At 40.4% G+C, this 26,143-nt stretch overlaps 2 protein-coding genes across 3 annotated transcripts in view; one reads left to right on the forward strand and one right to left on the reverse strand.

The window, feature by feature from the left end:
* Positions 1 to 1,997: 1,997 nt before the first annotated feature.
* FMN2 (formin 2) overlaps positions 1,998 to 26,143 on the reverse strand; it is a 285,811-nt gene continuing 261,665 nt past the window's right edge. For both annotated transcript variants that reach the window (XM_074373220.1, XM_074373219.1), the window contains 3 exons: positions 18,065 to 18,214; positions 4,880 to 4,961; positions 1,998 to 3,560 (listed from right to left, as the gene is read on the reverse strand). In XM_074373220.1, coding sequence (XP_074229321.1) covers positions 3,534 to 3,560; positions 4,880 to 4,961; positions 18,065 to 18,214 — 259 coding nt within the window. In that variant the 3' untranslated portion in view covers positions 1,998 to 3,533. The remainder of the gene's footprint in view (positions 3,561 to 4,879; positions 4,962 to 18,064; positions 18,215 to 26,143) is intronic.
* Positions 7,693 to 15,273, forward strand: LOC141579029 (uncharacterized). The gene is made up of 3 exons (XM_074373223.1): positions 7,693 to 8,126; positions 10,986 to 11,140; positions 13,310 to 15,273. The coding sequence occupies exons 1-3, from the start codon at positions 7,941 to 7,943 to the stop codon at positions 13,632 to 13,634; spliced, it is 666 nt and encodes a 221-aa protein (XP_074229324.1). The 5' UTR covers positions 7,693 to 7,940; the 3' UTR covers positions 13,635 to 15,273.

Here is a 26,143-nt window from a genome sequence, read left to right on the forward strand (position 1 = left end):
TCAGCTTTTAGTTCCCTGGTTAATCTTCATGAGGTTCTTTTTGTGACCTCTCTATTTTTGTTTCTATTTTATTTTATTATTATTTTTTTAAATTGAAGTACCGTCAGTTACAGTGTGTCAAGTTTCTGGTGTACAGCACAGTGTCCCAGTCATGCATATACATAACATTTGTCTTCATATTTTTTCATTAAAGGTTATTACAAGGTATTAAACATAGTTCCCTGTGGTATATATACAGCAGAAACTTTTTTAAAAATCTATTTTTATGTATTATTTGTAAATCTCAAACTCCCAAATTTATCCCTTCCCACCCCCTTTCCCCAGTAACCATAAGATTGTTAACTATGTCTGCAAATCTGTTTGTTTTGTAGATGAGCTCATAATGTCCTTTTTCTTTCTCTTTTTGTTTTAGATTCCACATGAGTGATATCATATCATATGGTATTTTTCGTTCTCTTTCTGGCTGACTTTACTTAAAATGTTTTAAATACTGGTTCAACATGACCTCAGACTTAAAAAAAAAAAAAATCTATTCCTGAGTCCCTAGGCAATTTTGACAACCACCTGAATGCAGACAGCTCCTCCATCATTTTTTAAATCTCCAGAACTGCAACCTCTTGAGTTCCTGATCAATAGCCTCCATCTTCTAGAAGCAGCTGCCTGGATGTACAGCGCACGTTAGGGATTTCTCACTCCCTTTCACTCCCTAACTTTTACCTTCTCTCGCTCTCACTTATTTACTCACTGAATCAATACATCTTTATTGAGCGCCATGTACTGCTTTTAATGTTACAGATTTAGTACTGAGGGAAAAAAAGTGTCAATTTAAATTTGAGCAGGTGATTGACTACATACTTATAACCATCTATGTGTTATCAGGTGGTGAAAAGCACTGTGAAGAAAATGAAGCCAGTTAAAGGGATACAGACTCAGGAGTTGCTCTTCCTGCTAGAGTTCTCTGTCCCCCGGTCACTTGTCTAACTCGCACTTACCCTCTAGATTTAGCATCTTGTATTCTTTAGCTCTCAACTCCCGCCAGCACCCCTCCCCCCATATATGCACCTCCTTAGTGGATTTATCTTAATTCTTTATCTGGTGGGAGAGGTAATCAGGTTTATTTATTTTTTTTAGAGGAGGGACTGGGGGTCGAATCCAGGACCCACATGCATGCTAAGCATGTGCTCTACCACTTGAGCTACACCCTCCCCCATTTTGCACTCTTTGAATTGGATATTATAATGAATTTTAATTGCTTTATACTTATTCTCCTCCAACTTTATATTCAGGTTTTTTTCTTTAAAAATTATTTTTATTGCAGTCACATTGGTTTACAACAGTATGTGTTTCATGTGTACAAACGCTGTATTTTGACTTCTGTACACACTACAGCATGCACACCACCAGAAGTTTAGTTTCTGTCTGTCATCATGCACCCTCTTTTAACCACTCTGCCCTTGGACCAGGCCTTGGCTGGCACAAGCCATGTACAGGTGATGAAAGAGTTTATACTGAAAAATTCAATATCAGACTTAACTGCGAAGATTATTCGTGAAGAAAAAGAAACTCCATACTTTTCTATCAGCATAATGCTTAGTTTTTATTCCATGTCTGCTTCTGTCCCCATCTCTTGTGCCCCATGTTCTCGTTTGCCTTTTCGTTTTCCAGTAACCCTTCACCACTTAGATGATATTTTTGTATCATCTAATTTGTAACTTTTAGAAATAAGATTTCTCAAATAAGTGGGAAATACGTCTTCCTTAAAATTGTATAAGGAAAATACAAACTTAAAAAAACTATGTTTTGATGTAGCAGAATGATTATTTTACTTCTAAAACCCAGCATTCATCAAATACTTAACTACTAACAACTGTTAAGCCTGAAATAAGAACTTTAAAAAAAGCCCCAAGACGATCTAACATATTTCCCCACTGTGTTAAATATGATGGCTGCATTCTCCAAGTATCTTTAGGTGATAACATACACAACAGGCATAGAACTCTTTTATTATTCATTTTATTTTCATATAAATTAACATCCTAGAAACACTAAAAATAGAAACACTAAATACAGTATTGCACATAGCGATCTTTGTTAAATGCCCTATTATATCATTGAAGAATGGTGATATACACACTGGAGGGACTGAAGGAGACAGGAAGACTATAAAACAACAACCAGAGTCACTACGGTTTCTTTGCACTTAAACTACAAACTGAAAGGTAAGAGACCATACTTTACATAAATACAAACATAGTTATGAGAAGATTTTCTTTTTAAGTTGCTTTCCATACTCGGTTGGCAGTAGCAGTAATTCTCCCCTTTATCTGTAAGCATACCCCAACAAATATCATTAAAAGAATTTTTTTAAAAAAAACTATTAATGTTAGAGAAAACCAACACAATGCACCATGAGCTGACTTTAAAATATTCTCAGAAACAGTGGAAGATTTCCTTTTTTTCCTCTAAAGTAAAATAAAATGAAATCTTTTCCTAGGCTCCTTCAGATGATAAATCTTTGCACGCTCATTTTATAACTTTTAATCAACTGCCGTAACACATAAAGACAACCTCAGCCATGTCAAAATATTCAGGCAGCTGAGTTTAATGAACAAGTTCTAGGTAGATGCCAATCCATCCAAAATTTACTCTTTTTTGGTCAATAGTCATGTTTGGCAATTTCATGAGCATCACTTATTTAAATTCATTCAAAGTGTTGTGTCATTTTCTTTGTGAAGGGCAATGGTCAAAGTTAGAGAGGCACACCTTTGGTTTAATTTAGCTTTGTTGCAGATTGGCTTTATGTAGGGTCCCAAAGGACGTGATCTGATAAAAGTCCTCATTAAACTTAAAACTCTGATTCCTGCCTGTTTGAAATGATTTATAGGAAGAGTTTTCCTTTTGCTACAGTTTTTCTAGGAAGAGTTTTCCTTTTGCTACAGTTTTTCTAGTCATTATCTGATGAGTAAAAAAAAATGATAATCTTCTTTCACAAATATATAGTTACAGAGACCAAAGCTGGGAAAGCCTTGACTATGATATATATAAATGGTACTTAAATTTTAAAATAGAAAATTTATAGGTAGACATGAAACTGATACAAACAATTCACTAGAAAGAACATTTAACCATAAATCTAAATGCAGTGATGCGGAGTGCCGGTTGTCAGTGGAAGGGAAAGAGTTTTGCTGTGATGAGGAGTATTCTCACGTAAGTAAATGCTGGGTTACTGTCTAGCATGTTCAGATCAGTGCAGACTCTGCCCCTTGCACATGCTGTCGTGGTCTGTCGGCACAATACCATACACGTCTACAGAAAGAAAAGGTGGCAGATTCTGCACTGGTCTACTGCTTTCGCATTTTTGTATGAATGTACTGTAAAATTCAACATTCAGTGAACTGTCTGGAAAACACAAAGATTATGCAGGAGATCAAGAAGAAAAGTGATCAAAATGATGAGTTTCCTTCTCGCCTTCAGGTCGGAAGAGTTTTGTGGAAGTGGTTGCAATGACTCATTTTCATTCTGCTTTTTGTTGTTCAGGTTTTCATGCTTATTTTTGCTTTCTGAAAATAAATGCAGCAGATTAAAGAGTTACCGTTAGAAAGAACTTTAAGAAATGTATGGAGTTTACAATATAGCCCAAACGAGATCTCTTTCATTTGGATCAAACGCCAAGAAAAGGTTAAAGATCTATCAGTTCATACAGGAAAAAAAAAGATGAGTAGAATCTGTTTTATCTTTTAAAATATTCACTAAGACAAGTTACCAAATGTTCTTGAGAAAAATTCTTTATAATTTAGCTTTTAGTCGATGTGAATGAGTACCAACTCACCTTTCTCATTGTCAATCCTGTGTGCAAAGGCACACACATGAAAACTGCATCGATGCTTCATTCCGTGGCTTATGTGATTTAATTCTCTTCTAGCCTTACAATAGTGTAACTGTGGTTAACCAATTAATAATTATTCCTTCTCATTCTATACACCTTGAAGATTGTACTTTAATCAAAAAGACAGAACATAAACCAAACCATAACACAATACTTGTCATTAGACAAGCTTTTGATACAGAGAACCTGAAGGGGAGATATCTTTTAAATGAAGATACAATTTCTTACTTTGTCTAAACAGGGCTGTTTAATCACATTCCAGTTTGGGTTATTTTAATATCTTTCCCATTTAGACAATATTAGACTAATTTGATTCAAAATGCTCCTATTCTAAGGCCTAGCCCAACTTTTTACTTAAAACAGCATTGGTTACTTACTCCGTGACACCAAGTGATAATCCCTCAAAACACTCAACAAAACATTGACAGTACCGTAAGGGAAAACTCCTCATTGTCACCAGCCCTTCCCTCCCCGGGTGCCCGACTTGGCATTTTATTTTGAAGCAGTGGGCAGAGAGGAGGCTCACATCGGCTGGTTACACTCCGTCTGCTGGCTGACGGCTGCCAAGCCTCAGTGCCGCGGCGCCGTGTACGGGAACGGGCCAGGTCTGAGCAGAGGACATCACACTGCACCTGGCACTTCCCATCATGTTTCAGATCCCAGTGGTGCTCATCCAGTTACAACAGCTGTGCCGTGCTCCGTGTGTGCTGATGAAAGTGAAAGGCTGCCCCCCACTCCCACCAGCACACGCACCCCTTAGTGGATTTATCTTAATTCTTAAGCTTCTAATGCTGAACATCAAGCTTCCCTTAGCCTTTTGGGCCTGATTAAAGGCATAAGGACAAGGGGATTCACGTCAGAAGCTCATTGTTCATTCAGACTTACGAGGAAAGTAATTCAGGTATTATCAGATGAGTTTGTATATATTGAGAAAACAGTGTTTAAAAGCCAAAGAAAATCACAAGTTAAAAAACAGAATAGTTAAATACTTACAATTCCAGAGTCATGCCTTGGTTTTATTTTATAAAGTGATTTTCCCTTTTTCTGCCTACACACCTCTTCAGCTTCTTTTACTCTGGGTGGGGAGAAGACACATGTATTTAAGCTAAGTCTTTCAAAGATCACTATAATCCACCTTATAGTAGGTGAGCAAGTGTCAACTTATTAAGGATTTGATTTATTAGAGAAAATAATACCACATACACAGGAATGTTATCTGACATTTGACTTAAAAACAGAATATTAGAGCTAGAGGTCACCCAGGGGTTCTTAACATCCAGGGGAATCAAAGGATGTTGAATGGACTGGTACACAAACAGTTTACATTTTTAGGAATACACTTTATCCTATATTAAAGGAGCTATATAAAGGAAAGGAAAGAAATATCTTTCATTTTCAGGTGAAGGTGCTGAGACTGGGTCTATTACATAAATAGGGTTGGCACTATTAATTATTTTAATACTTCTGATTTATGTAAATACACAGAATCAAATAAAAACTCATGCTTATTTAAAATAATTTATGTAATCTGTGTATCCATGCATGAAAGTCGTGCAATGAATACTTGGGACAGTTTTTTAAAAAACTGAGCTACATTAAGCATGGGGACCAGTCATTTGAAAACAGAAAAAAGTGAGCAATAATAATGTTTTAACACTTGCAGGATTTTTTTTAAACACTTCAAGGAAAACAGTATTGAGTTTACCAGTTAAAAGCTAAGTTCTGCATTCAGTTCTGGCCCTGCTGTTTGATGCTGGCTAACGCCCTGCCACCACTGCCCTTTGCATTCTCTCAGAGAGTCAGAGCGCTCAGTAATATATAACAGCATCACGATTACTACTACACAGCATTGTTGCCAAGATCAAAAGTTTTAAAAGTTCTTTATAAATTATAAAATACTATAAAAAGTTATGAATGATTGCTTTAACTAAATAAATAGTAAGAAATCAGTAAACTGGAATTCTCTTTTTTGAATTCTCTTAATAAAAAGAGGGGCCATAAGAAAGAAAATAACCTATTAGGTCAATTTACTATTATTATTGTGATTTTCATTGGGAATTAAAAATAGTGTTTCTGGAGAAACTAAAAAAGGCCATGACTTAATAAAAGACTTGTGTTATGTATATCTTGAAGCCTATTTCCTGAAAGAAATGGGTTATAAATCTATTTCTTGAGCCTGATGGCAAACATTCTAATGATAAAATTCATCTCCTATACAGCTGAATAAATGCCTGTTTTTTAAACAGAATGAAACAAATCACCTAGTGCAGCAGCTGTCGGATTACTGTCACCACTTAACGTTAAAGCATGACAAATGAAGGTAATTCCTTTTGGATGTAAAATGCCTGCTAAGTTGATATTGTTAGTAATTTCAGAAAATGATGACAATTTATAAGATACTCCATTGTTACCACTTGTATTACTTTCTTCCCAAGCCATAAATTGCCTTTAATATTTTCTCCAAACATTTGAATACAAAAACATTTTGTTTATATAACAGACTAAAGATTGCAGAGCTCCCATCTTCCTCTGAAATAACTACCAGTAAATACAAGTTGAACTATTTGGACAAAGAGTTAAGAAAATCTTTTTTTTCTTTTGTTAGCACTTAGCCAAAATCCAATAGATCCCCTCTTAAATTTACCAGGAACTCTTTAAAGCATTTTGTGACTTTAAAAAAATCTACTTTGCAAGTATTTAAATCACCTTATTTAAGATCATCTTAATTTTCCCACTATCTTATTTTGCTCTTAAAACACATTTTTAGAAGTATCACAGGAAGCTGAATCTAATACAAACATTTGATTTTACACAAAAACAAATCCAGCTGTTCCTTACAGCAGAGACAATAAAAGTGAAAAGAGAACGTGGCTCAGGGAACCCTGGCAGGTCTCTTGGGCCGTTCATGTGATGGTCATTATGGAGGTCAGGCACTGGGCTCAGCTTGACTTTGAGGACAGTTTAAATCCAGCGTCTAAAGGAGTGAGACCAACAGCCACCAGCAAATCCCACTGGCCTGTGGAGCATGAGTACCTGGGTCGGCAGAAGCCCAGCTGTGGCCCCGGGAGGTTCCTGGGGTTGGCGGGAGGGGTTACAGGAATCCTTCCGGAGCAGGTTGACAGGTGAGCTTTATGTCAAAGAGAAATCTTAATTTTCCATACCTGTGTTAGAAGGGGAAATGGGACTGGGGAGAGAGAGAAGAGCGCTACAGAGTAACCTGGGCAGGGCTGGGGAGTCGGGGAGCGTGTCTCCCTTCTGCTGCCGCAGGACCCCCGGCACTCAGGCCAGAGCCCACGCCCGCCTTCTGGTTCATGCCTCAGTGAGAAGTCACTGCATCCTCCGCACCTCTAGGCACGCACACATCAGTGATTTGGGACGTGGAGCACTGAGCACCAGAATCCTGAACAGGATTCAAATCTGGGAGCAGGAGAATCACGGTGAATTAGTTAAAATGCGGTTCCCAGGCCCACTTTTCTCCCTCCTGGTTGCATCCCTCTGGGATGCGTTTAGAAGCGGCACCAGGAGAATCTGCTGTAGGCGGCCCGTGGGCACCACTTCGAGAGGCAGCGCCCTGAAAGCCAGGAAGTCGCCCTGAAGCCCGGGCAGCCACGCGGTGCCCCTAGACAGCCGCACCTGCTCGCCCCTCTAGCGACGCCATGCACCCCAGGGCCCCGGCCCCAGCCCTCTTAGGCTTCCTAGCAAACCTTGTTGGAATTTTATCTCAACAAAATTCTGACAAGACGTTTTCCCCACACTTTTAGGCAGGAAAAAAGAACGCACCCCTGGAGGTGAGATACTCTGCCAGAGTGGGTAGGAATGAGAAAAATGAGGGAAGCCGGGTGGGGAGGGCCATGAGCAGCTTCCTACTTGGGCCTCCACCTGGGCGTCTGGGGGGAGCTCGCCAGCTACGTGTTCAGGCCTGAGTAGCCTCTTCCCCTCCTGCCTCGCCCCTCATTCAACGATGCCTAAAATTTCTTAAACTGAGTAGGAAAAAGGTGTTCATTTCAATAACTAGATACGAAAAGGCACGGTGACGATAACGTTTCAAATAAAAATGACCAACATGTCCTATTTGGAAAGGAGTGAAAAAAGGGCTGGTACTGCGTTTCCGAAGAGAGAAAGCAGACGCCGCGAGGAAGGAGAAGCCAGGGCGTGGCTGAAGGAGCCCATCCTTCGCCTGCGCTGTTTACCGTCCACTTGGGACGGGTCCGTGGCCGGCGTGCAGACAGAGCTACTGGGCGTGAGTCCTAAACACGTTTTTTTTTTTTTAAACATGGCTGCGTTCACACAACGGGGGCTGCCAGGACATTCGGTAATCAAGGGTTTTTCCTATTAGAGAACTAAAAAGGGAAGTGGAAATTTTTCAAATGGTATCTTTGGTAGGCTGATTCTAACAGCTGCTACTTCTGATCAGCAGTCTAGATCACACAAGGAAAGTAAGAACAAAAACAATGATGAAAACTTCTCTCATCACTTCTGGTGGTTTTGGAAAAACAGTAACAGAAAGCAGAGACTGAATAGGAGGAGACTAAACAGTATATTATGGCTATAAAATTTGATGTTTATGTTAAATTTTGGTGTAGTATCTTATTGTCTATGAAACTTCACATACAACAGTGTGCTGAATACATTTCAAAAGTGCACTTACCCCTCAGAAGACCAAAAGTAATAAAAAAAAAAAAAAAGAGGCATTCCTCTATCTTTTAAGGGAGAATTTAGTTATGGGAAATCTGTCCAAAAGACAGAGGGAATCAGGTTTGCTAAGCAGAGTAGGTGATGAGTTTGAGCAAACAATTTTTGCTGTTAACTGTTGTTCTGGCACTGGTCAGAGAGTTAGAAAAATGGATGAGTGATGCCCAGAAAATGGCATCTTGCTCCCGACAAAGACCAATCTTTGACCGATCCTGAATAGTATTTTTGAAAAAATTAAACTTTTCTCTTTCTTAAATACATGTAAGGAATTTAGCTTTTACTTGACGGCACCTTCATCACTGCTGTGCGCTGACACAGGCCACCCTCTAAGCTAAAGCGCGGACAGCAGTTTGCCCATGTGCTGACCCAGCACCGTAGCATTGTGGGACTTGACTTCGTAGACAGTTTTAAAGTCTTCTCTTTGTTCCTAGGATGGCAGGTTGTGACCACTTCTCCCAGTGCCAGCGCACCTGCCTTACGCAGAGAGACTCTATTTTCTTTAAGAAATTATCTTCTCTGAGCAGGGGGAAACCAGATAACTAAGCTCATTTAAACGAGCCTCAAATTAAAGCAGTAACACTCCGAGTTCAGTCCCAGCTAAACAGATAGTGTTCCTGGACTTGGAGGCAGTCAATTCAACTCTCCAGGGCTTCCCCCTCACTCCGCACCTCCCACATACTTGAGGGCTCACAGCTGTATCTGTAAGGTCAGGGAGGCCAGACGTCTGACTTACAGACAGGCAGGGCTCGACAGCTCTGAACGGCTGACGGTATGATTCTAAGATTCTGAAGCTGGTCCTACTGCACCACCCAACCTCCTCATTCAGCAGCTTGTTTGTAAAGATGGAAAGTAGTGCTGGAATGAATGTGAAACCTGAAATTCCAGCTTAACAAGGGAAAAGAATGTGACGCCATTAACTGGTACCGACAGATTTTGTGATCACCTACAGGACAAAGCATTTTGTGAGGAATGTGACTATGGAATATCCCTCTTTTATAAGTCCTGGGCAAAAGTGATGGGAGGAAAACATAACATCTCTGTGAATTAAAGCTTAAAATTAAATTTAAAGAAAACTCTAATATTAAATTTTTCTTCTAAAACTAAAGTTATAAATGTAACCTAAGAAAAAGTAAATAGATTTCAATACATCTATAGATTTTTTTTATTCCCTACATGTAAAATTTTTTAGTTTTAACAGCTTCATTTGGCTTTAATATAGTAAGCTTAGAAGTTATTAAGCATAGAAAATTTGAGTCCAGGAGACTGAGAATATCCTTAAGGTTTATATTATAAAGACAGAGGAAGGTGATAGAATAAAAAATATACATTATCACAGAATTTGTTGAAACAGCATAATCCATAAAAATATTGGATCACTAGGTTGTACACCTGAAACTAATGTAATTGCATGTCAACTATAATTACAAAAACTAGTTTAAATTCCAATTATTATTTTTATTTGGTATTTTTCAAAACAAATGAAAAGTTTCTCAAATTGTGTCCTTAATATATCTGGACACATTTACACTAAAGATTATTCTAAACAAAGGAGTGGTTTCTGATTTCTCTATTAAAGATGTATTTTTCTCTGTGCTCTCCCCCAAGCCCCAGACTCCGGCAAACATATTCAAAAAGTTCAGTGTGATTAAACGTAATGGTAGTTTATGAGATGAATAAGGGTTCTACACTGACACAGAGAAAAGAAGCCGGACGTCCCTGTAAGCCTGCAGGCAGAGTAATTTTTAGCTACTTTTTAGAGCAAACACCAGGCTGGCCGCAACCGTATCAAGACAGATTTGCTCCCATCATTCAATCAAATGAGAAGGAAAGCCACTTTTCTGCCAGTAAACACTAAAAATTTGGTCTAAATAAGCATCTGGGAAAGTCGGGTTCGTTTCCTGCCGGCTCCGCCTCCGCCCACTGGGAGCAGCCTGGCTCCTGCCCTGGGAGGTGTGGGCGCTGAGGGCCGAAGGTCCCGACCACCAGCTGAGAGCCAGCCCAGCGATCACCACCAGCATTCACCGTGCAGCCGCTGAGACACAGCGCCGCCACGGCTGCCTCCCCCGGCGTAGTCTGCGTTCCGCCCCGCCCCGCTCCACGCCCCTCAGTGGGGCCAGTCGGCCACGTCAACAAGACGGGCTCCATTTTGAGAAACAGTCAGTACAAAAGATCTAGGATTCCCTGACAGTGAGATATGTATGTTCCATGCTTGTGCTCTAAAATCCACAAATACATTCCTCCCATGAGCACAAAGCCGACAAGCAGAGATGACGTGTAGCGGTGCCTCCTGGAACTGTGAAGTATATGTGGGTGAGAGGGGAATCATTTTTTCTTAAGAAAACACAAGCAAATCAACCCCCTGCAGTCTGAATCTCCTTGACAACTGTCTAATGTTCCATAAACACAGGACATGATTATGGATGAGCTGCCTCCGAAGAACCCTCCCCACAGGTTCGGAATGGCTGTAGATGAGGATAAGATGACGGGTAAGGATGGACCCAACCCTGCTCTCACTTCAAACAGAACAAAACCTTCACACACATCTCGGAATAACCCTACGAGGTAAATATTGCCGTTACCCAACTTTTATGATGAGGAAACTGAATATTTTAAATGGTCAAATTACTTGCTTGGGGTCAACACACCAATGTGGCAGCCCTGAAGTTGAGATCCAGACAGACAGCAACCTCCTCAGCTCCAATGTTAAGCATTGCTGTGTGGCATCATCACAATGCAAACGAGATGATGAAACACGACTGACAAAATCTTGTTTATTTACATGTACATTTAAAAACTAAAAAATAATTGGGGGGGGGAGAAGTAATTTGGTTTATTTATTTATCTATATATTTTAATGGAGGCACTGGGGATTGAACCCAGGCCCTTGGGCATGCTAAAAACATACTCTACCACTAAACTATACCCTCCCCCAATATGTACATATTTATTTAAATTTATGTATTTACATTTGTATATTTATGTATTTACATTCATTATAGTAATTTATATTTATTACTATTTATTTAGAAGCATTTGTTTCTAAAAGACTGACTCTTCTTAAAACTCTGAGCATACAAAATGTGACAGTTTAAAATGGGTTTTGATAAGAGAAACTATTTAGAAAAATGGGTGCATGTATTTTACCAGATCCTGGGGAGAAGTACTGTAACCCGACAAATTGTGAACCCTATTCAAGGAAAAGGATTAATGGAAACACAACAGGCTGTGAGGTTCATCTCTGAAAATGTAAGATTGTCCCGGAAAAACAAAACCATCACTACATTTTCTTGATTGTAATTTCTAGGAGGAATTCTTGACATGGCTCTCTGAATAAGATGTGAACTGTAGTCAGTATAAAACTAGAACTACAGAAGAGAGAAGTCTTTTTGGCTGTGCTGTCTTGAACTTCCCACATCTCTGCTTGGCGGGCTCACCACCCTGCCCCTTCACAAGCCTTCAGATTCTTTAGGTGTCCACAGAAATGTTGCCTCTTCAGAAAGGCCTCCTCTGACCACACTTTCTAAATGAAACTTTTCTGCTTTTTAGTCTGCAAAACTGGTTCACTGTTTATTTTCCTCAGTACTAATTTCAACCTATAATTTAAAAATGTGTTTACTTTTTTATTGTCTGCTACTCTAGCTAGAAAGTAAGATCCACTAGAGGAAATTTGCCCAGCACACTGTAGGGCATAATTAATTGTTGAATGAATTAATAAATTAATGAATTTAATTGCTTATTACACCTTAATGAACATGAATTATTCCTTTAGTGAGTGTAGCTCACATTCCCTACACATTCGCAGGCTCCATTTGCAACTAGTCTGTTCCTCTCGTTGTCAATTGCCTTGTCAAAGCTTCAGCTTGTAGGAGTCAGAACTAGGAAGAGGATTTTTTTATGGGTCATTTCTCTAGAAATTGATGCCTGAATTAAAGGGGTAAATGGTTGGTCAAATTCATTTTTTGCTCCAAAGCAACAATGCCAAGTAGCAGTCCAAGAGGCAGTTTCACTTAGGTGTCCCACAAGTACATTACTACATGATAGTAAACCAATGTGGTCGCTTCCTTCTACTCTGATAACATCATATTTAAATCTGAACATACAGCTCGCTTGAATAGAAATTAGGGAAACAGGAGTGTTAACAGTGTGTGAGGTGCTCTTCAGGTTAATGCATCATCTGCTGAGGCCAAGCATTCAGACACTTTTCCTCCAGTCACAGCTTTCAGCTGGGCTGAATCCAGAATTGACTGCCACGTGCTTATGCAGTTCGAAGAGTTACTATACTTTTTCCTGATTCATCAAAGACTACCTGTCTCAAAGTCAACCAGTGAATTAAGTTAGAAAGCACTTTAAACACACAACCCTTACTAATGTCACAACTGATTTATTAAATTAAAATGCCTTAAGCTGACTAAAAATGAAATCACGATAAGCCACACTGCACACTATGGGTCTGGAGGCCTGGTTGCCAGAGCCAGTCTTTCTTACCTAGAATGCCGCGCCCTCCAGGGCTGCCTGTGCAACTCCTGCTTGGCGCCAAGCTGCATGTCAAAAGAAGAATTTTGGGAAGAACCAATGCCCCCTCATTTCTTCCCCCGCACGATACACCACACCAGAGCTAGGCTGTTAGCTCAAGGAGAACAGGGCCTTCGTCAAGTGGACCTGACAGTCTCCTGTGCCTAATGAAACTCACTATGGATTGAGGGAATGATCACTGATCACTTCTCTGTGCAGACTCCGCCTGAACACCGAGTTCAGCTACAACAGAGCAAGAGTGGGAAGTGAAACTGCTCTGGGCCCCCGCTGTCTTCTCCAGGACCACACTCCCTTCATCGGGGTTGGAAAGCGCAACTATTCACAGTCACGCTGTACTAAGCAGCACAGCCCTGTTGTCCAAGCTCCGCTGGGCCGCGCTAGTGGCCAGTGGTGCTCGTGTCTTCCTGCAGGTGAGAGACTAGGACTGCCCGTTTCCTTACAGACCGAAGCTGTGCTCTGTGAAACCTGGGAGAGGCTTGGCAGAGTTAATGTTAGCTGGTCCCCATCTTCTGGATATAATTAAGCTGATGTTTTTTAAAATTATTTTTCATGTTTTGTTTTGCTCAGTAATAAGTCTAGATTTCTTTTGAGAAGGGTTTATTACCAATTATATATGCCTAGTTTCAAGTATATGAAAAAAATTTTTTCTGACTCGTGACAAAATCAATGGGTCAGTTGTCTAAAGCATCAATACAGGAATATAGCATAATGTAAATAAGGTTACATTAACATTTTCAAATAAAAGTTCACCCTTGGACTTAGAATCAAGGCATTTTACCTAACCAAGAAAGTAACCGAATTGCAATAATGCCTTGTATTTACAGAATATGTTCTTAAGATGCTTAACATGCCTTGTCTGTATGTTACATTACCTTGAAGGTAGTCATGATCAGGGTGTTATTTATATTAAATGATGGAGAAACAGCCATTGAGCATCTAGCATGTAGACACTGTGCTCTGTATCATCTCATTAGCCTACACAGGAACACTGCAAGACAAGAGCCACTGCCTCCATTTTGCTGACGAGGGTACTACGACTGTCTATGACTAGAGCTAGTGAGGGGAAGACCTAACTCAGAAATGCTCGTGTTTTCCACCCCATGGATTAGAAAGACAGCAGACCTTTTCAACAGACTATAGAAATTCACCACTTCAAGCAACGTATCTACCCAATCACATGAGTCATCAGGAAAAGCCAGAAAATACGTTACCACCACACTATAATCAAACACCAATTAGGAATAATGGGATAAGGAAATTTTACAGAGGATCTACAACCTTAAAGATACTATTCAATGTAGAAATTCCGAATTAGAGCAAGGAAAACTTGATCAGAAAGGGAAATTTCATCCACACCATGGTGTTATCTTTTGGGTTATTTCTACCGTGCTAAGACCTTCTGCTACTTACACAGGTTATTTTTAAAGGTTTAATGAACTAGAGGTGGTAGATTATTGTTTACTTTCTTTGGGAAACTGCTCTTCCCTAACTCCAGTGATAGTGCCAAGAAGGAAACTGTCACCCACGGGAACCCTCCTCTCTGGCTGCAGAACTGGGTTTGTGAACTGCTGAACTAACCATGGTACCCACGCCTCCAGCCACCGTGTCTGATCCAAAGATGAACATGATTCATCTGGAGTTCTTCCTTGGGATTGCTCTCTCCTGGGCTGTGAGAGTGTACGCCCCGGATGGGACCCATGGCCATGGGTCCACCCTTAAAGAAAAGTCCTGGCTTGGAAATTAGCCTAAACCACAGAGCAGGTTGGAGGGAGGGCACAGAAAGGGGAAAGAGAGTGAGTGAGGCTGAGAGAGAGAAGGACTGGAGAAGAGGAAGGAGGAGGAGAGGACACTTAGAAGACAGGCAGAGGCAGGCAGAGGGGCAGGCACGCCTGACTGACCCCCACAAACCGCAGCTGGAGTTTCTGCCTTCAGGCACCCACAGGCACGTCGTAGCCTGCCCTTCGGTGGTTTGACTGTTTAAACAAATACTCCCTCTCTTTGCTTCAGGTATTTGGAGTGGGGCTTTTATTATCTCCAATGATAAACTTAAATTATGTAAGAAAACATGTTCATGACTTTACTAGGTTAAGTTCTTATTTCGGTATCTGTCGAATACGATGATGTAACAAGTCAAATCAGCAAATTTTCACGGAGAAACCGAGAGGGCAGCCCTGTGGCCCAGTGGCAATGAGTGCTACACTGAAAATGAAGACCTGGAACACTGTGTCGGGGGAACAAAGACTGAAATGCACACCTCGGAAAAGTTACGGTATAAAATAAAAGCAGACGTATCATCAGGCAGCGTAGGACTGACTATTAAAATGTGCAGATAATACATATTATAGGAGAAGAGGAGGGAACGACTGGGCTGGGGAACAGCACTCCACTTCAAGCGTCTGTGCTGCTCGCGGCTGCGCACACTGACGTCGGTGAGTCGGAGGTTTAACCCCGTGGCTGAGCACGCTCCCGTCTCCTGCGGGTGCCCGGCAGCACTCGGAGCGCCCCTGCAATACCCTTCCACTTACCCACAGAGTATATACGCTACCAAGCTTACCCCAAGGCAAGGTTGCCTTCCTGGCGTGTGTGTGCGCCAGCACACAGGGCCCACTCTCACAAGCGCTCTGCACTTGGTTTAACAATTTGCCATCTTGAAATTGTCAACAATTTTTGCGCAAGGGGCCACATGTTTTCATTTTGCACTGTTCCTGGAAATGGCGTAGCTGGTCCTCCACTAAAGAAAGGGACAAAGTTTTCCTGCAAACTATTTAGACCAACAGTTTCGCTTTTCAAAGCAGCCTGTTCGCCAAGAGACATCATCTATTTCGGAAGTCAAAGGGCAGAGAAGCGCTCCCTCGTGTCCCTCCTTAGCCCCTCACTGAAAGCAAATGATTTAGAAAAATCAGAAGCATGCAGCGGAGGGCGCTTGTAACCTGCCAGTTCACATCACTGTCAAAATTAAAGTGAAGTCACCAAGTGTGAGCCAAAAAGCCCATCATATTTTTCTAGCACAGGACAAGCACAGGATGAAGTATTAAAAAAGAATCCGGCTGATTTTAGGAAATACTTAGCAAAGCAAAGCTAGTTCTGCTCATGTCCAGTGGATAAAATATCATCAAATACAGGACTGTTTTCAGTCGTGTTACCTAGAAACACAGCTCTGTCTCATGCAGCACAGGTTAGATGACGTCCAGACTGTGCATCTGACTCAGTTCCCACATCACCTCCAAGGAGGCTTCTCACCAGCTTACGCTACATTCTGGCTCCGCAGTAAAGGGAGGCTGCGGTGCACGGCCACCTGCGTTCTTGTGCTGGGACCTCTGGAGCCACGACCACAGGACCCGCCGCCTCTGCCGTTCACCTGCTCACGTAGGTGCTCTCAGAACCGCAGCTCCCCGACCACAGCCTCATCAGTCCTGTGCAGTCGATGCCCAAATCTCACCCCCTCCACTCTCCTTAGGACTCACGTCAGCTATCGTGAGAATGATCACTGGCACAGCGCAAAGCGACAGGCTAATCTTTCACTTGTGTTCCTGAGTGTGACTGAGCCCCAGGCCCTGTACCTGCGGCACAGGTTGAGATTACAGACCAAAGGAAGCACATGGGGGAACCAGTGAGGGTCAGGAAGGGACTGTGCCCAGGTTAAAAAAAAGCTCCTTTTCACCATTTTCCAAACAGAGCGAGCATTGCTGGGTAAAAAATTGGAACTACATAGCTAAGTGGGAAATAAGTGAACAGTGATCCAAACGTGCTCATGTTTAAGCAATGCTCTCTGCTGCCCCAGCTGCATGGATTTTGACTAAAATCACATCTTTTATGTTAACCCGTATTGATGCATTTTGAGGTAGAATAAGCTCATTATCTTTAGAGTGAATGTTCAAAGCGCTCTCCTGTTCAGACTGCCCTTCTCCCGCCCACTGCGCACTGAGGCGCACCGTCTTCTCTGACGGCGTCCTCGGATCGCAGCGACCGTATGAAGCAGCGCAAGCCTAGTGCACTCTGCGCGCTCAGGGTGTCAGCCATTAACTTCACTGACTTAAGGATGTGTCAGAACCTACTTAGAAGTGAAAACTAGGCAGGTGATCGTGGTTTTGTATGTAAGCAAGACCAAAATAAAGACCATAAGCAGAGAACGGTGGGGTTCTGTGGCGTGGTGAGCAAAGCCCCTTGAGAGCTAAGTTTCCCAAGCTCTGCAGCAAAGCCCGTGCTCGCGACGGCGCGCTGGCAAGGGCGCTGACTGGCTTGGTGTTAGGGTCTGGTTTACCGTGTCCGCGACGTTTCCTTTTCACCCTCCCTCAGCTCAGGCCCAGCTCTCTGAGGACGCTGCCGGGCCAGGCGGCTTCCTCCCTGACTTCGCAGCAGTGCGTCTCTACGAGTTCCACAGTCAAGTGACAGGGACTCTACTTTATATACCTGAGGGGAGAGATTTCCCTTCTTTCCTGAAAAGATGCACTTTAGAATGTGATATGATCCTACAAGACTCTTGAATGATCTTTTAAAAAGTATTGATCATCTGTTTCTTGGGACACCTGGGAGAAATTGCGATATGAACGATGAAATTCTGACAATATCCCTTGAGTGGAGCAAAAACAACAAACCCGATTCATCTTGCCTTACGGCCTTCGCTCTCAGCCTTCTGAGGTGAGTGGGTTTGCCATCTCAGCAGGGTTCTTCTGTTCCTCTTTATTACATGATCTGCTTTTGTGTGGTTTCCTCATCACTGAGGTTGTTTTAACAGACAGTGGTCCCAGCAAACCATCACCCCAGATACTTTTTGCAGCATCACAGTCATTGTGCTGACCCTTCTACTCAAACTCCAGATACTGCCAAACCTCAGTGCCGTCTTAGACCTGATACCCAGGTTGAGGGCCTAGGTTTTCGTTCAGGCTGTAAAAGGTGGCCACCCCTAATTGGTCAGTTTTAAAATGCCATTGTGTAAATGAAAAAAAACCTTACCTCTCTTGTAGAATAAGTTTGTTCTCTTTCTTCCAATAGTCTTTAAAGTCAGAGCTGAATTCATGCCAGATACTGAAGAAAGCATTGGGGGACACCTCCTTCTCTCCGATTTTTGGTCTCATGAAGAAATAGGCTGCAGTCTCCAAAAAGCTGTCAAAGCACACATGCATGTACACACACACACACACACACACACAAAAGCTATGGTTACTTTCCAATATGGGAAATAAATACTTTCTTTATCCAAATGCTGACTTCATTCAAACAGTTATTTTACCAAGAGGACTCAAACTCCTCAGCACCAACAACAGTTGTCTTATGGTTTTATGTTTGAGTTTCTGGAGATGGATATTAGCAGCTGACAAGAGCCCTCCGTATACTGGTAACTATCCCTGGTCCAGTCATTTTCAAGATTAATCACCATGTGTCTGACATACTTCAGAAGGGAACCTGTAATCAGGTTGGGGCAAGTTGGAAGTGGTAGGTACACACTTTCTTTCTAGACTCTGAACAAGTGAAATGTCAGCCCTTTGCCCCCAAACTGATCCGTGTTCTACATGTATGTGGTATTGCTTGTGTGCTATTTGGCTTCCTATGTTGCTGGTGGGAAAGCAGCAGCAGCGCCAGGAGATGCTAACACAGCTCCCGTGGCGATCAGGGCAGTGGCGCGGAGGGGACACCAGCGGGGCAGCCGGCCCTGGGACAGCGGGCTGGCAGGGCCAGTCTCCAGACGAGGCTTCGTACAACTGCACGAAGCTCAGAAGAGTTTCACAAGGGCGACCTGACAAAGAGCACGCAGCTAGTAAATGGGAGAGCCATGACAACGGAAGCCCTGCACGCCCGTGAACGACACCCAGAGTGGGAACCAGGCCAGTGAAGCGGACCGCGTCGCGGTGAGGGAGCCTGGGCAGCTGTGTGTGGCCAGAGCTGCTTCAGAAAGATGTGGCAACCTCCCTTCCCCCAACCATTTTTCTCCCTTTGGCCAAGAGCCGGCACTGTTTCTGCTGCACAAGCTGAAGTCTGATTTGCCCTGAAGTGAAAATTTCTAAGGCAACTTGATTTTGCCATATTGTTTGATTAAAAATATGTGTACACACATACACACACTTACACATATCTGTGTACATATTCAGCTTGTCTTACAGCTGATTGCAAATCCCTACTATGAAAAAATAAAATGAAAAAATCTCCTTTAGACAATCCTTTGAAAAACTGAGACGTGTGGGATAAATCTGCTCAGAAAGTAACAGATCGAGCATCACAGACAAAATCGAACCCCCCCCCCCCCAACTGCGGGCTACCGACGTGTGGCTAGTGCGTTGTTTTTAAACGTGCCTTATGGCTGGCTCTGAGCGGCAAGATTCCCAGGGGTACCAGCTGTTGATTCTGAAGAGAGATGACAGCACTGATTTGATCAAATGCATGACTCTTGGGAATTATATATTTCTCCCCAGTTAGCCTAACAGGAAAAATGACACAGTGGAGTCAAGTAGTCCTGAGAAAGAGTCAGGCTGTGAAGTGGACACGGTTTGCCACGAGCTGTGGTAGTGACAACACAGTGTGCCTGCAGAACGTGCTGCCGGTTTGAGGACTGCCAGGAGGGAGAGTGGCAGGGGGCACGGTCATGCTTTATTAAAACTGGTAAGGATACACAGTACTTCCCATGGGAAAGCCAATCACCTTCCTTATATGCCTAAAGATCATTTATGGACTGCTAGCTAAAATTAGGTCTCAAATCCTTTCACTGTCCATTTATTCTTCTCTGATATTTATGCTTCCCCAGATTGATCATTACAGACCAAACCAGCCCATCTGGGCAGACGTATCTAAGTTGTAACAGCTGGGTCACCCACCCAGCTGTCTTGCATTTGAGAAGCTCTACCATGAGGCAGCACGGTGTAAAGGAAAGAAGGCAGGATTTAGAACGAGGAGACACAGGACATTGACTCCTGACTCTTGGACAAGCTATATGAGCAAACCATTTAACATCACTTTGACTCAGCTTTTTTCATCTGTAAGACAGAGTTCATGGTAAACAATTGTTTTAAAGTCCCATGGGAAAAAAATGGATTCCCGAAGTGTTGCTGAATGTTTTAATGCAAATTGATTTTATATTGTATGTTATTTTATATTATATATATCGCATATTTTATACTGCATATGAAATAAATATAAATACATATTTCCTAAGGTTTTTCTCTACATTATAATTGATTTAATTGGACCTGATTTATTAACAGACACTCATGTGAGGTCCCTGTAGATATTTTTGAGTTACTGGCATGCATAGAGGCTTCTGACACTAGTGATAATTATTCTGTTGGATAATTTCCTCTTGGCTTGGTCATAAATTGCCCACATAGCTTTAAGCAAGTAATGACTTCTGAGCTCCAGTTTCTTCATCTATAAAGTAGAGCCTATGCCTACTTTTCAAGGCTGTCATGAAGATTAAAAGTACCTTCCAAGTTATAAACTAAAATAGCAACACATGTATTAGCTTTATAAGAGTTAGGCATCTTTCCCTAAAAATGCTCTTTGTGCAAAACCTTATCAATTTGTTAGACAAGTTAGTATCCTACAACTGACTTAAACCCAAAGTGTGAAACCAATTAATAGCATGATTCTCCATGAAGAGAACCTACGTCCATAGCCATTTCTGTGGAAGTGGCTGTGGTGACGGAACAAGTGTCACCCAGGAGTGCGACACAGAGTGAAGGCTTATCTGAGGATCGTGAGTGCTGTCCCAAATGCACTCAGTCACCTCATTCCCAGGATAAAGTGTAAGCACTGTTTAAAAATAATGAAGCAAATAAGAGGCCACTTAATTTCTACAAGTTATCAAGGTACCTTGTATTCCAGAGGCATTTTCAGTTATATAGTCCTGTCCAGCATTAGGCGGCACTCAGCTAATTCAAACTTCTATGACAGGAAAGATACCCATTTGGATGGTGGGTGGTAGGGATAGGAGCCATCCTTTCTGAATTATCCCCTTTATCTAAATCAGGAACCAGGAGGGCCCTACCCACCGTACGGGATATGGGACCACTGAAGAGGACAGACATCCTATCTGAGACTTTCCTCTCTACACAGACTGTTCTGTGAGGCCCTCTCAATATGACCCTGGCACACAAAGAGCCAGCAGTAAAAAGAACAGCAGTTCTAACACTAAGCAAATGCACCAATCACAACAAAAGGCAACTCCAGAGGTCACCAAGCAATCAAGAACTCTCTAGTCTTGGTCCCTAAATGGTCCTTTCTGTAAAAGATCAGCACCACACTTCTTTTACTACAAATATCAGAAAGTACAAATATGAGGCTCTGTAATGGAATCAAAAGTAGCTGCAGAATTCTGAAAGATGGCCACAGGAGTAGAATTGTTTTGGAATTTTTTACGACTACCCACACAAAGACAGAGAGCAACTAAGACAGTAAAATAAAAGGCATACAAAACACTGAGTCCAACATCCCCACAAACCTCAGAACGCAATGGGGTAGGACAAACCACTGACAGCACAAGCCCAGTAGCATCCCTGTACAGGGGGAGGAAGAGGGAAGCAACAGGGGGTCCCCATGAAACAGGAGAACCCCCAAATCCTAAGCAGGTGCTCCTGAGAAGTGTAAGGGTCAACCTGAGAACTGCAGCTGAAATTGGAAGGGCTTGATGCACACTAATGCATGGAAGAGAAGAAAGAATCTGTTATAATGGCGGGGAGCAGTCTAGGCTGTGTGAACTCTCAGTACTAACAACGAGGAATTCCCTCTGAGGGCAGAGCTCTGCACTGAGAGAAGATGAATGCTGGGAGTAGTTAAAATTGCGCAGGATAAATGCAAGGACAAAGGAGATAGAAAATGCAGATACATTGGAAGAGAGAAAATTATGGACGGTATGTGTTCATGTGAAGCTAGAATTGAGCCTAGAAAAGCGATCCTCATTCATCTCTTTCTCCTAAAAGTTCAGTAAAGCCAATTTCATGTAAAATGAACAAGAAAAAAATAATGCAATGGAAAAAAGCATGTCAAACACTAAGCATTGCAAACCTGACATGGTGCTGTTTATTATCAGACAGAACAGACTTTAAGACAAAGAATATTACCAGCACCATTTCAAAATAATAAAAACATCAGGAAGACACAACAATCCTAAATACATATGTATTTAATAAGTTTCAAAATACATGAAGCAAAAAATATAGAACTAAAATGAAAAAGAGACAAAACCTCAATCATAATTGGATGTTTTAATATCCCTCTCTCAATAATTGACAGAACCAGGAAAACAGTATCACTAAAGATATGGAAGATTTAAAGATTATCAACAAATGGGCTGAGCTGGTTTTCAGAGTACTGTAACCCATGACAGTGGGCCGCATGAGAGCAATGAAAGCACCAACACAGCCCGTGTGCTGAGTCGTAAACAAGTCTCAGTAAATTTCAAAGGAGTTTTATTATCTGTTATCCAGAACATGTTCTCTGATCACAGCAGCTTTAAATTATGACTGAATAAAAATAACATATCTGGGAAATCTCCAATTTGAAAATTAAGCAAAACTATTATAAATAACCTATGGGTAAAAAAGCAACCAGACAAGAAATGAGAAAATACTGCAAACTGAGTAAACATAAAAGCATAAACTATCAAAATGTGTGGAAGAAGATAAAGCAGTATTAAAGAGAAATTTAGGGCTTTGAAAATCTTCATATTAAAACAGAAAAGGTATAAAATCACTGATACAGGTAGATATCTAACTCAAGAAGCTAAAGAGGAGTGAATTAAACTTGATTACATAGAAATAGAAATAATAACAAGATCACAAAACGAGGAAATAGAAAAACCTTACACAAAACCAGGAAGGTCAGGAGTTGATTTATTGAAAAGTTTAATAAAATTGGTAAGCCCCTATCAAAACTGATAAATAAAAAAAGAGAACTGTGGTTAATTTCACAGATAAAAGCAGGGTCATCATTATAGATCACACAGACCTTAAAAGTATAATATGGCGTATTATACATAATTTTATGCTAATAGATTTAACACCTTAGAAGAAATGGACTAATTCCTCGAACAAAAAAATTTTCTAAAGCTGACAAAAGAAATAGAAATAGAAGTAGTCTTACATCTATTTATTTTCAATTTTTAATAAGTTATTTTAATAAATAAGAAATTATTTTTGATATGCTTGTAATAAAAAATTCTCCTTCCAAAATACTTCTAAGTTGTTTCACAGGTGAATTAACAAACATTTGATGAAGAAATAATGCCAATTTGACATTAACTGTTTCAGAAAACAGAGAATGAGAGCACACATCCCAACTCATTTTATGAGGCCAGCATTACTCTGATGTTGATATTCAAAACTGAAAAAATATACTATTAAAAAAACATACTATAAAAGAAAAAAGAAAGATATTTATAGACCAACATTGTTCATGAACATAAAACAAAAATAAAACATGAACATGAACATAAAAAATCCTTAATTAACAAACTGAACACAGCAATTTATAAAATGGATAATATGTCATGCAATCTGTGGTTTATCCCAATAATACAAAGTTGTTTCAACATCTGAAAACTAATCAGTGTAATATGCCACATGAACAGAGTAAAGAAGAAAAACCAGTTGATCTTTTCAATAAATGCATACAAAGAATATGAAAAAAAGTCAACACCAACTCATTACCACAGAAAGAAAAAACTTTCTGCAAGCTAGGAACAGAAGTAAACTTACACAATGAGATAAATGACATCTGTGAAAAACCTACAGCTAACATCATACTCAAAATCACACATGCCATATGATTTCATTTACATGAAGCCCAAGTATATACAAAGTTACTCCATGTTGACAGACATCAAACCAATGACTGTCTCTTCAGAGGTGTGGGGTAAACAGTTGAGGCAACAGAACTGTTTTCAGTTATGTCTGTACATTTTTATTGTATAAATTATGCCTCAATTAACAAAGAAAGAACAAAAGAAGTAAGAAAAAGAAAGTAAGAGCAGGAGAGAAGGAACAAAAAGGAGATAAAAAGAAGGAAGAAAGGAAATTGTGACTGAGTCCTAAACAAAGCTATTAAAAGACAAAATAAACTAGGAACAAAATAATGGCTCTACAGACTAATGAGAACATGCCAGAGAGATCAATCTATAAAACAGATGAAAAATTTTGCCTAATACTGTAAAACATGTTAAATTAATAAAATGATAGAGGCTATAACAAAACATAACTCTCAATTAAAAAACTCAGAAATGAGATGATAGAACTTAACAAATAATTTGAAATTTAAAATATTTCACACACAAGGACTGAACTAGATGTAATAGTATAGTTAATAACAATAACACGTAATATCTTAATGTAACTAGGAGATAAAATTTAAAAATCAAAGAGAAATAAAGCCAAGAGATGAAAGCCGCAAGTATAGAAGAGAAGAAATTCCCACACACGTTATAAAAGCCCCCACAAATGACAACCAAAGCAATGAAAAAGAAAACATTTTAAAATATTCAAAATTCCAAAATAAAAATATGTGATACTGCATACTGAAATAGCATGGCAATAATCAGCACTAAGACAAAATGCACAGTGATAGTAAGACTACCATATTTAAAAAATAAGGAAAAAGAAAAAGTCTTTTGGTCATTATGCAGACAGACCACTTTCCTTAAAACGAAAAGAATCTTATCATCATCATACATTTAGACAACAACTGTCAGGAGACAATGGAATAACAGATTTAGGATGCTAAAGAGGAGGGTCAACCAAACATTTTGTATTCAACCAAACTGATTTTCAAGTATAAGGGGCATAGGAAAACTGTATACAGTATGAAAGAATTCAAGAAATATTACTGAAATGATCAGTTATTGAAGAGTCTACTAGAGAATGAGCTTCAAAAAGTAAAGAAGGCACAAGAGACACTGATGGAAGGATTGGCAAATCAAGATTCTCAACGTGAGAAAGAATAAAGAATGTTGAATCTTACAGTTAAGAACTCTGCCTTGAATTAGAATGGGAAGTAATAGTAGGAACTAACAATGTATTTTAATTCTAACTGTCCAATGCTAATTCAGTAGCAATAAATAATACTAGAACCCAGATTGTGATCGCCAAAGACCATTCTAAACAACCCAGTTGGAGAAATGGCTCAGTCCAGGTCTGGGATTAAAAAATGTATGAAATGAACCTAGAGTATCTAATCCAAGAAGCTAACAAGGAAGGTCACGTCAAAAAACTGAGAGGTTAACTCAAAGATGGAACACTTTGTGTATCAGCAAAAATAATAACTACAAAGGAGTGAAACACATCAAAATATGTTTAATTCAATCAGCTTATTACAGTGCTTAAAAAAGATTTGGTCACTGTTGGGGGAAGCTAGAGAACCACCTCGTTTTGAAAACTGGAAAACCAAGGGAAAGAATCATTCATTTCCTGTGTGAATATTCTATTGAAATGCCAAGTGAGGAAAAGATTTTCTTTAAAAAAGGCATTTCACTTAATAACTGAGAAAAGTGACAAAATGTCACCATTTTCCAATTCCTTAAAAGTTAAAGTATCTAGATATTGACTGTCAAAGGCTGGTAATATTACAAAAAGAGAAAACCAAGCATGATACACTTCCCCTTGGTAGAACACACTGCAATCTACAAGGTAATTTTGCCATATTCAGACCTGCAACTGATTGAGCATCTAGAGCTAATTATCAGCCTGCAAGAAATACGGGGAGAGGATCATGTTAACCTGCACCAACAGGACAAAATCGGGGAAATCCAGACTTCATGTTTATGTCCCCCAAATTTGTATGTGAAAGCTCTTATCCTCAATGTAATAGTGGTGGGACCTTTTGGAGATAACCAAGTTTAGATGAGGTCATGAGGGTGGAGCTCCTATAATGACTTTTATATATATATATATATACACACACATATATATATATATATAAAATGCTCTTATAAAAAGAGGAAGAAACCAGAGCCCTACTTTGTCCCTCCCTCTCCCCCTTTGGTAACCATAAGTTTATTTTCTATGTCCTTGAGTCTTTTTCTGTTTTGTATATAGATTCATTTGTATTATTTTT

This window comes from Camelus bactrianus, chromosome 11, assembly GCF_048773025.1.
Source record: "Camelus bactrianus isolate YW-2024 breed Bactrian camel chromosome 11, ASM4877302v1, whole genome shotgun sequence".
Taxonomy (NCBI): Eukaryota; Metazoa; Chordata; class Mammalia; order Artiodactyla; family Camelidae; genus Camelus; species Camelus bactrianus.